At 38.2% G+C, this 12,230-nt stretch overlaps 1 protein-coding gene across 9 annotated transcripts in view; it reads left to right on the plus strand.

Moving 5' to 3' along the window:
- The window catches only part of CDK14 (cyclin dependent kinase 14), a 399,376-nt gene that overhangs the window by 171,634 nt on the left and 215,512 nt on the right, over window positions 1-12,230 (plus strand). For all 9 annotated transcript variants that reach the window (XR_012054498.1, XM_072925517.1, XM_041714407.2 and 6 more), the window contains one exon: window positions 8,358-8,478. Coding sequence is in view for 8 of the 9 variants with exons in the window: in XM_072925517.1 (XP_072781618.1) it covers window positions 8,358-8,478 (121 nt within the window). In the remaining variant the exon portion in view is untranslated. The remainder of the gene's footprint in view (window positions 1-8,357; window positions 8,479-12,230) is intronic.

Genomic DNA, 12,230 nt, shown 5'->3' on the forward strand with positions numbered 1-12,230 from the left:
ATCTGACACTCAAGAGATTTCTGTTGTTAGATGTTGCTTTATAATATTGCTTTACAGAAACAATAATGTTATACAGATTTTCTTAATGGCTTCACTCTTGAAAACAAAGTGGAAGAAATTTTGAAAATTAGTGAAATCTTCAAGTTACTTTGTTCTTTGTATTTTAAACAGCTTATATATAATTAAGATTCTTTTTTTCATTTTTTTTAGTTTTGCACCAATGTCTGTTTTCAGATCATTTTACTCTGACTTAAGCCTGTGCAGTCAGATGTGGATTTAGATGCTGTGGGTGTTACCTACTATGTGAATGTATATACTGATGTGATAGCACGTGCAATATGTACTGGAGTTCTTTGGTAGAACTCCAAGACAGTGTTTTACCTACTAAGGGAATATGTCAGTTGTGAGATATCACATTGTATCAGTGCCAAAAGTCAACCAAATATTTTTCTTATCTATAAATAGTCTGGCTCGGGTACAGGAAGCAGCCCGGACTAAGCTCCATGAGCTCTAGGGAGCAGTTTGTGCCAGGCAGGGCAGCCGTGGTTCGTGAGCTGAGGGTGGGTGAGGGACCAAATGCAGCTGCATTCTGCAGCATAGGGATGTGTGCTCAGGTGACACCTTGGCTGGAAAAGGGGCACATTGAACCCACTTGCACTGGCTCTGCAGTACAGGGACAAGGATCTGGTGGACACTAGCAGTGGAATTGTGTCGTTTATACTTTAAGTCAGACCTTGTATTGTAAGAATAGGTGATTTCAGCAGCCATGAGGTGACAGTTTTTCAAATTCAGAGATTCTACTCCTGCAGGGTAGTGTCAAATGGCAGCGTTGTTTGATTTATAAACAAAATACTTGTTAGAGCTGCTTTTCAAAAATATTGTTTGTCTATAGATGTTAATGTTGTTCAAATACCTGCTTTTCCATGTGACCCTGTTCTTGTTAAACTACTTATTCTAAACAAGTTCAAGTAAATTTGCAGCTACTTGATTAGGCTTTTAATAGCTGACCATGACTTCAGATGTGCTCTTCATCAAAATTGTCCAGGTATTTTACTGCTAGACAGGACATGATGGATCAGCAAAACTGGTCCCACTGGAATAAATCACTCCATCAATGCCATCCCAGTAGCCATGCTACTATTGTTGCCTTTTGTCCAGCTGCAGGGTTCACTTCAGTGAGTTGTGAACCCCTGCAATAGGTGCAGGCAGCAGTACGTGGCATCACCTTGTCACTGCCAGTGTTGTATGGTCCGTTAACAAACAAAATTACCTGAGGGTAAACACTGGGATTAGATGTTTGCAAATGAAACTGTCAGGGAAACCTAACTTTTGTGTTTTCTATGTGAGTGACTGTGAATCACTGCAGTAGCACCAAACTGTGCTTATTAAACGGATCTTCAGCTGTCAAGTTTAATACAACAGGAAACTAGAAGGACTTGAATGGTACTGATGCCCTGTATACAATTGAGTTGCATCTGGTATGTGTTCAGTTCTTTTTGCACCTGGGTAGAGGGGAAGGCAGTTTGTCTACATGATGATTTTCTAAAAAAGATAATTATTGGAGAGCGAGCATATTTATTTCTTTACTGCTGTGTTGTATTTAACCTGCCTCATGCCATACGTCAAGAACATATCAAACAAGTTATCCAGGTACCAGTTGAAAAGGGCTGGTTCATTTTTACTTGAATGCCAGATGACCCTTGCTTTCCTGCTTTTAGTTGTAAATGTAGAGATTGCAGTAAATGTGTAGCTTCAAACACAATAGCCTGCAGCAGCTTGTTAGCGTCTGTGTTTGGTGCTTGATGGACTGTTATACTTCACCAAATAGGACACTCATAGCTCTCAATTTGTCTCCATACAACAGTGTTCTTCTGAATATCTTTTTTTTTTTTTAATTGTCTTTTCTGGGTTCCTTTGTTTGTTTGTGGAATATACTAATGGCGATGAAATATTTTTACCTCAAAACTGTGTGAAAGTGGTCTGTTAACTTTCTTGTCTTTGGCAAGTTCATTACTCATGTCTTAAAATTCCATATGTAAATTATTACTATTACATAAATAATTGTCCGGTATTGGTTAGACTCATTCATTCGTAGCTGCTTCCCCATTTTCTCTCTCTTCTCAAGTAATATTAAAATATCCTGAGATATATTAGCTCTCATTTTCAGTGCAGAATTATTTTCCGCATGTTTGTCCTTTCTAGAACTTCCTCCCTGCACTCTGCAGATCTTTCCAATTTAAAACCATCTGTTCAGCAATTGTTAACTCTTTGCTTCAAACCTAATAACTTCACTGTGAAATGAGTACTTCTGACATTTTTACTTACAGCCTTATAAACACAGTGGCATGTTCTTACTAGGGCATTTATAGGAGTAGAGGGCATCATCTTCTTGTAGACATTTTACAAAACAACAAATTGTTAAGTAAAAGTCCAGAATCTGGAAGGCAAGATTTAAAGCAATCACCTGTTGAGGCTATTGTGAGCATGTATACCATGTCCATAAGGAATCCAGATCTTTTCCGTAATGCAAAAGTTATCTTTGATGTGAATTTGCTGTCCTTGAGTCCTGCTAGCTTTTACATCTATGTGGATATTTATAATATTGATGCAGTTTGTTTCCTTTTTTTTTTTTCTGCCCAACTGTTATTTTCTACCTCCAGACTAGTAGAGGCACTTGAACATATTCATGCTAACCCAGGATGCCATGGGGGTAGATCTATTTTCCTGGTGTCAAAAGTGAAGTGTATATTTCTTTTGTATTTCTGTACCACTTTTTGCGCTGTACCAAATTTTTAGTGTATTTTTTTTTCTGCTTATAGACAAGGAATAAATTTTCTAGTCATGGTACATGTTCAAAATCAGTGTGCCTTTTTTCAAAATATATTGGAAATTATTTATAAATATTTTAAAGCAAAGAAATAAACAGCTTTGCAGCTGTGATGGCTTTCAAACAAATTAACCAAAGGGGTCTTATAATATACAACCAAGATCTGAGCTCTTTCTTGTATCCCTTTTTTCTAGTCCCTATGATCGTTTGGGAGGCACAGGGGGCAGAAGAGAGAGGTTATAATGAAAAAGATGATGCTGGATTTGTTGGAAAGGTGCAAACACTTCACGAGTGCTGGAGTCATTCTTTCTGGTAGCAGGAAAAGTATATCTCTCTCTCCCCATTCTGTAACCTGTATTTATCAGCTGACAGTTGAGTCCTATTCACAGACTAGAATAATTACCATCTGTGTTACTGTAAGTGATTGTCTGAAGACGTACATGAGATAAGACTTATACAGGAAAAGAATCTTTTATTACAACAGCTGATAACAGCTGGAAAAACCAGACAGGCTGAGAGGCACACATGCCTTTTGTCTTAATTACTTCTCTCTGTCTCTTGAAAACTGACTCCTGCACTCCAGTTTGGAAGACTAGTCATTGCTCAAGTGCATTTTGGGATTACTAAATTGAGATCCTAATTAGTCTTTCTTTGATTGTGAGTAACTTTTATAAATGAACAGCACTATCATAAGCTAATGGCTATATTAGGACCAGGACATAGGATGCTGTAGGTAATTTATCTTACTTGAGAGGAATTTAACTCAGATGCTCTGGTAAAGCTTCATGAATTTGGAGACAGATGCATTCAGACAAACAGCAGAGGGACCTAAAGGCTGCAGGACACTTTTGAGTGCCAAGAACTGGCTTTTGACCACTGACCGCTTCATTGAAGCAGTGCCAGTGTCTCCACTCATTTTACTTTTTTATTTTTTGTTGTCACTCAAGTATTCACTGAATAAATGTGCTTTTGTTGGAAAACAAGCAGCTGAGTAAATAGGTTGACAGTTCATGATCTACAACAGAATACATTAGCAAAATTTTAATATTATTACTGACTCATAGTTACAGTTCAATAAGCCATTTACCTCAAACTAAGTAATTGTTAAATAAACAAAACAGGAAGCTAAAAAAAGGACATAAAGAAGCTGCATCAAGGAAAAGCAACAAGAAAAACACTTTATTTTTTAGTATGCTTGCTAGAGCCTTTTTAAATCTATCTAAATCAAAAAATAAGCTGCTCAAAACTTTTAAAGTACAATAGAAAGGGAAACCATGCACATGGCTGCTAAGCCTTTGTTTTTGAAGGCATGTCTGGTTTTGTCATTTGCAGAATCATATTTGCTGTGAACAAAGGCTTCCCAATTGTCATTGAAGTTGACTAGGAAGCTATCCTGCAGCTAGAGAGGTATCAAATATTAATATTTGTGCTCATGTAGCCAAAGATGTGTCAAGTCTGGATGTAGCTGCAGTCTCTTGTACAAACCAAATACAATTTAAAAATTACAGTGATAAATCAGTGCAGTATGTTTTGTCAATAACTGATCCTAGGTAAAATCGGATACATCCTCTGAGTCTAAGATACAGCCAGGTGAAGCAGAGACAATTGTGTTTACCAAGCAAGAAAATTTCTTCTTAAAAAAAAAAAATTAAGTTCAGAGTAGGAGGCAGCAGGGGATTTTCTTTGTTAAAGGCATAAATACATAGGCATAGATCATTCACTCTGTATTTTAAATACGAGGCTTCCCAGGTTTTCGTGAGCTGTTGTTTAATGAATGAGTTAAAATTAAGTTGTGGTTTGTACCACAGAGCAGCTAGATGATGTTCTGCAAGCCTTGCAGTACGGAATGCATCAAAACAGTTTCTTCTTTCATTTTGGGCAAATAATGGTCATAAGAAGTCAGTGCCTGGAGAACATTAAACATTGTCTGTCCTTCCCATAATTATATACCAGTTCCCCAGTGGCTCTGACACAACCTTAATTTTCAAAACTGAGACTTATGCTTGGATTCCTTTTCTCAAAATAGGGCTGCAACAGTAGGACATATGTTGCCCTTTTATCTTTTGTAAGACACAGGAATCAGAGGGGAGTTCACTGCTTGTCAGGAAATCCTTCTTCCACCTTCCCAGGCTAAAAGAGTGCTCAGGCAGCAATATGTAAATATTGTGTGCTCACCTCATGATCCGCCACTTACCTTTTGGCTTTTATGTGCACGGGCCATTAAGATTTGAAGTTTTGATGATCCCCTATAAGCTCTGGTTTTTTAAAAATGAGATTGTCATTCTTCCTGTAGTGTAACCATGGAAACAGACAGGGAACCCTTAAAGAAAGTGATCGAACATGCTGTGCTAATTAATCCTACCCTTCAGTTTTCTTTCAGTTGAAGGATGTGCTTAAATAAATTTTGCATGAGTAAGCATATTTGGATATGCAAAGGCGTATAAAATATGTAGCAAGTTTTCTTGCAGAAGGATATCTGGAAAAACCCTGGTAACTGTCATCTATATGTATCTGGACCATCCAAACAAGGAATGCAGTATCTTGGTGTTTCAAATATACAGTTTGATAGCATTCTTTTTACTCTAATCTTTCAGATTAGAGTATTTTTTTCATATCTCATGTGTAATGAGATACATTTGCATTAATTTTGAGTGAAAGTGTTCATTATTGCTAAATGCATTCTTTATGCAGAGCAGAGAATTATTCAGAAAAAGCAAAGGTTGCTCCCTCCCTGCGAGAAAGCAGCTTCTCTGAGGCATTAGCCTGATTCAGGTTCTGTCAGTCCTGCACAAGGGGAGTGAGTGACTGACTGAACAATGGGACTGTGTCAAATTTTCCCCTTCCAAATTTTAGCTTTTGTAAGTATTTTGCTTGGTTTTCACTCCTGCTTTCCATTTTCCCTTTTACTTTCCTAAGCAGTGTATGTTGCTAATTGGGAAACCAGTTGGCCACAACTTAAAACATAAGCCTGTACTCATAAGCTTTTTGTTACGGTTTAACTCAAACTAGAACACCTCTTAACCTGGTGGTGCGGTCTGATTCCAATGTAGGGCCTCAGCTTGTTTTTACAAATTAAGATTTTGTTTAAATGTTTCTCAATTCCATTAATGATCCTCTTATAACTGAGAAACCAGGTGCAGTGGCCAACCTCAAACGAAACTTTCATAGTGTTTGGGAATGAAGAATGGATTAAAGAAAAACATTCAGTTGTCCAGCAGGCTGGGACTAGCCCAGAAGGACCATTCTTTGAAAATAAGATGGATTTTCATTAATCTGGAATGGATTAGAGGTGGAGGAGATCTAGAAAGAGTAGACTGAGGAAACTTCATGGGTGGCATTTCCAGCAGGAGGGGAGGACTGGTTCTATGCTGAACAGTCGCAGGAGAGGAGGAAAGGTGTACTTTGGCTGACTATAATCCCTTCAGAGCTTCATCCTTGTCAGTAAAGTGGCAGAAGCCAGCTGGCAACCATGGTTATGGTATTATTATTTGCAACATGATTTCTGGTATGAAAAGTTGGATACTCCTTTCTCTCTACATGGAAGATTTCAGGAATGTATGGATCAATGGCTTTGTGTCGTGAAAATTTGAGTTTGTCATCCTACAAACTCTAAAGTTTTTTGACAGTTTTCCCTGAAATACATGATGTGGCCTCTTCAAGGGGCCTTTCTCCTACCTTGGTTATGCCTCTTCTCCTAGGAAAACTTGGTAGAAGATTAGAATTTGCAAACAAATTTAGTCTTCCTCAGACAAGACCAATGGGGAGGGCTCAGAAAGGGAAAAAGGATGGAATCATTCACCATCCAGACTTCTCAAACCCTTTCATAATTTTTATATTGCTTAGTAGTAGTTGGTCCATATCCACAAATATGGTGGATATCCTGGTCCATATCCAGTAGCAGGGAATACAGTTTCAGTTTAGTCACATAGAATATTGATGCACAGAAACTCAGTTAATGGTTCTGTGTACCAGGAATAGGAACTGCTCATCAGTTAGAGCTGTTGGTGGTTGCTGATTTCCTAGAAGAAAAAACCTTAATCTGGAGGCAGAGGCACTGTGGAACACATGATGTGACCTCTCCTCTTTGGGGCTGTACCTGGCCAACCCTGGATTGTCTTTGTAAGCCAAATTGTTCATCAAGCTGATGGACAGGTGAACAAACCTTAAAGAAATGGAGGTATGCAAATTTAAAAAATAGGTATTCATGTTTCAAATGCAATTTTTAAAAGAATAGATCATTGCATACAATTCAAATTATTCCCCTGCACTGGTCTAATTGCTATAATCAGCTGATAATGCAATCTGCTGGCAAGATTGGCCATCATTGCTATGGAGATATATTCACTGACAGTAAATATTCATAAATAGCTTTTCTAGCATATTAAGAAGAAACGGGCAAAGGACTCTCTTTTGCACTCTTTCAGGAATTCTCATGTTGCTTATTTCTTTCTGAGTGTATGACTTTGCTTCTTTGTTTCTGTAAGGTGTAAAACATGACCTTCTGTTATAGTAATTCCATTTATTTTCTGAAAGGAAAGCCAGTAGTTCAAGAAGCACCCAGTACTGCATTCTCCTGATTTCCATTACTGGACATGCAATGTCCAGTGTTCCCAGCAAGGAAGTGGATGTTCTCAAGGCAGTAGTTAGGATCAGCTAATTTAGAAAAAGCATTTTCAGGCCCATGATAGGAAGAGTCGCTTTAGCCCTGAAGGTCTTTTTCCATTTCTGGAGGAGAGTCCTCTATAGGAGAAACATACTTGTAAACTTCTCGGTTTAGCATATGATGATTGCTCTTTTACATAGATTGTGCAGTAACATGAATTATTTTAAATGACTGACAGGCTTAAAATACAATTATTGTAAATATATCTTTGGTAGGCCACAGATTTTATTGAAATGATTTCTGAAATTGGAGCACTGCCAATATGCAGTTCTTGAGAGATAGGAATTTTTCACATACCATTTTCTGCTGTATTGCTGCAATATTAATATTTATTTGAATGGTAATGTGTAAGTGTGTCTACAACTTTCAAACGAAAACTTGAATAAGCAGGCTGGGCTTTGCAGTGCAAGCTGTTGAAGGTTTCCTGGGCTTCCCTAAGAAGCTGAATCTCATCTGTGGCATCATTTGTCTGGGAGTTTCTTTTTCATTTTTTTTTTTCTAAATAACACTGAAATGGAAGACTATTCATGCCTCAGGATGAGCAGTTAATGGCAATTAAAATCTTTGTTTATTTGTCTTTTATTTAGGTATACCACTTTATATCTTTGCATCTCTCCTGGGCCTGTGGTTGTCATTATGAAAAACATATTTTATTATCCCTTCATAATATTCACAGATCTATTTAGCCAGGTACTTAATGATAGATGCTACCATTAAGTAAAGTACTCCAGTTCTGGAATAAAAAAACTTTTGCAACATGCCTGTCACGTAATGTGATAGGTGTTCATATATCCTTTTAGATTGTAACTGTACAGCAAATTATTTTTTGGCTTTGTTGACATTAATTTATTTGTGTTTACCCCACAGGTCTTGCAAGAGCTAAATCAGTTCCTAGTCATACATATTCCAATGAAGTGGTAACCCTATGGTACAGGCCTCCAGATGTCCTTCTGGGATCAACAGAATATTCCACCTGCCTTGACATGTGGTAAGTGTAGATGAAAAGACTCTATGTAGATGCTTTAGCTCTTGGTTTTTTAAGAATGTAAACCAAATATGCAGTGGGATCATTGGTAAAGGTTAAAAACATACGTGTAGTGATATGTGTGGTTCATGCAGTATTTCCCTGAAGGAATCCCCTCCTGCCACCGCACTGGCTGGCAGCTGCTACCAGCTGTTGACACAGAAGTCACAGAATCAATAGGTTGGAAAAGACCTTCAAGATCATTGAGTCCAACCCATGCCCTCACACCTCAACTAAACCATGGCACTGAGTGCCACATCCAGTCTTTTTTTAAACACATCCAGAAATGGTGGCTCCACCACCTCCCCAGGCAGACAATTCTAGTACTTTATGACTCTTTCTGTGAAAAACTTTTTCCTGATACCCAACCTATATTTCCCTTGACACAGCTTGAGACTGTGTCCTCTGGTTCTGTCAGTTGCTGCCTGGAGAAAGAGATCAACCCTCACCTGACCACAACCAGCTTTAAGGGAGTTTTGGAGTGTGATAAGGTCACCTCTGAGTCTCCTTTTCTCCAGGCTAAACAGCCCCAGCTCCCTCAGCCGTTCCTCACAGGGTTTGTGTCCAAGCCCCTCACCAGCCTCACTGCCCTCCTCTGGACATGCTCAAGCATCTCAATGACCTTCCCAAGCTGAGGGCCCAGAACTGGACACAGCACTCACGGTGTGGCCCCAACACTGCTGAGGACAGGGGAAGGATGCTCCTGCTCCTGCTGGCCACACCATTCCTGATACAGGCCAGGATGCCCTTGGTGCTTTGCAAGAGATTGTAGTCTGACTTCTGTAGCCTTAGTGTGTGGCACTTTCCTATGGTGTGAAACTTGTTTTGCAAAAGGTAGACTTTCACCATGGCCGCTTGTAGCAAGGAGAAAACTAGAATTCTCTGGTTGTGAGCATAAAACCTCAGTTCTTAAGCTACTGTATTTGGTAGCAGTAAATATTGTTGAATAGTTTTCTTTCAAACCTACAGATTTTATTTAGACTTGCAGGTATAGAAGATTAGTTTGATTTGCATAATATATATCACCTTGCTCATTTTTGATTACATAATTTAGTCCTGTGTTGAGCAAGGAACAAGGAAGGTATTTGGTTTTTTGACTATTAAAACCAAGCTGGAACGCCTTAAATGATTTTGTAGTTTTTGAGGTGATAGGATCTCTGTAAGCTGTACAAATTCTGAAATATGGAAAAAAAATCCTCTTCCTTACAAGGAAAGGAAGATGCTCTGGAATATATTTGGGTTTTATTTGATTTCTTGTTTGTTTAGAGGTTTTTTTGATTGGTTGGGCTTTTTTAATGCATGTTTGACTTTTTAAACCATCACAACTCATTCATTTGAGAAAAAATTCTACTGAGGAATTTTCAGAAAAGTACAGTATTTTTTTTGTAGTTCACTGAAATATCTTTCTTTAATACAGGCAAACCAAAGTTATAATTATGATAATATTAAAATCTAGGGGTAACTGTAAGATAAGGTTAAAAGCACCTTATGTTTTCATATGGTATGTGAACAATATTTTTAAGGTAATCTTGCAGTGTAGTATTGACACTGAAGACCTAGTAGGAAAGTTTTTTGGCTGGGGAAGAGAACTAAACATGAGGTTGTATTTAGTCCTGTAGCTGAAATCAGAGATTATGGGATAAAACCAGGTTTTCTATAGTCACCTCTTTTCCAAGTAATACCTCAGGTGCCCTCAGCAAGAAGCTCAGCTTGCTTGGGGTGAAGCAAGACAGCTGACTCAGAGAATGGAAATAGCTGGGAGAGATAAATTATCCTTTCTGCTCACCTTCCCATAGTTCCCTCTACATTTGTTCAGTTCATGAGGCCCATGTATTCCTGTACATCTGCACACACATGAGTCAACTTGTAAATTAGAGACAACATACAGAAACGGCTAAAGAAAAATTTTAATGCTTTAATATGGCAAACTGCTCAAAAAGCACTTTAAAATGCTTTCTTTTAGTTAAAAGCAATATTGGAAATTTATTTTATTACTTTTCCCAATTAAAAAAAACACTGTACTGTGAAACTGAACAAAGGATTTAAAAACATGTTTTATTGTTGCTTTAATTTTTTCCATAAATAAAAATGGTTTTCTCCAAAGCTTGTGAAAAATAGATCTTTTAACATTCCCCCCAACAATGATTTTAGTAAAGAGTTATTAGAAGGTCCAACCAAAATATGTGGTGCTGCTGTAATAAAGATTAAGTCATGTAGCTAATTAAAAGCATTTAAAAGCTACTACATCTGCAGACTGAGCATGTCCTTCATAATTGTATATTTACATTCAAATTACATGGACAGCAGGGAGATCAAGGAAGGACTTTAAATACTACTTCAGCAATCCAGGTCATTATTTTGTTTTCTGACAAAAAGGACTTGAGTATTGGGGAAGAACACAGTAGTTGCATCTTCAATGATATCAATAAATGATGTTCTCTTGCACAGAGCATTTCATAAAGGCCTAAAAAAAATCCCGGTGCTCAGGGATCAGAGCTGTGTGTTCTGTTGCAAATGAAAAACAATGTCAAATTCCTCTTGTACTCTATTTGTAGCCCTTACAATATTTTTTCTGCCCTGTGCAAACTGAAGAACTATGAAGAGCTTAGGAAAAAGGGACCTAGTAATACAGTTACTTTCACATGGCAGCAATTTGTGCAGGGGCTCAGCCACGTCGGAAATCAGATGAGAGCAAATGTGAACTGTGTGTGACAGAAGAGCTGTAGATTTTTACTTCTGTGCTTTGCTGGCTTGCCTGAGACAGCAGTTCCAGTTTGATTGTGAGGTGTAGCTGCCTGCTAAGGTCACTTGTGCTTACTTGGCACATCTAACAGTGAGCTCTGCTGGAGCCCAGGCAGCCTTGGGGCTGTGCTTACACAATGGTTGTACAGAGCTGAGCCATAATTACATTAAAGCCATTTAGTGGCTTCCCAGAGTGGGAGGAAGGGAGACATGGAGAAACCTGTCTACCATCAGATTCCAAGATAATTTGGTAATTTGTTATCAAAAGTGTGTTTGTAGCATTAGCATTTTTATGCAATTACTGGCATTATGTCCTTATGGCAGATAGTGTGTGCTCTCCTGTGTCGTTGTTGATGATCTACATTATGACAAAACTAGGCAGCCACTTCACTAAATATTTAAATAATGTTAAGGTAGAAAGCACAGCTGTTTCCTCTATTTAGAGAAAAGAAAAAAAAAAGGTCACAGGGCTTTTTCTATAGCCATGATAAATGACATTTCATGGTGGTTCCTCGGGAACAGAAAGTGAGGCTCCCACAGAGTAGAAGACCAGCTGCATGAAAAAAAGAGTCCAAATATTAACCACTGGACAGTGGCTGGGAAGCAGGTGGCAGAGGCTGTGGGTTATTTTTACACTTCATTTGCTGGTGTAGAGAATTAGAATAGTAACTAAAAGCTAATGATCCACGTGCAATGTTACATTTTCCTGCATTCTTTTTTAAATAGCCACTGGCATTAAAATAATATTAATGGAGATGTACATGCAATAGTAGTGTCAGGCTGGTGATGGAAATCAGTGTGTCAGGATTTGTGATTTACTACTGACAGTGTTTGATACAGCAGCATTATATGAATGCATTATACTACCCACAACTGCATCAAAGAGTTGTGATAACCTTTGATATAGCTTTTTTTCCCCTCCACCTTAGTGAGGACTTACTAGTAGCTAGGAAAATGGTTTTGCATTGCCTCTG

Source organism: Taeniopygia guttata, chromosome 2, assembly GCF_048771995.1.
Source record: "Taeniopygia guttata chromosome 2, bTaeGut7.mat, whole genome shotgun sequence".
Taxonomy (NCBI): domain Eukaryota; kingdom Metazoa; phylum Chordata; class Aves; order Passeriformes; family Estrildidae; genus Taeniopygia; species Taeniopygia guttata.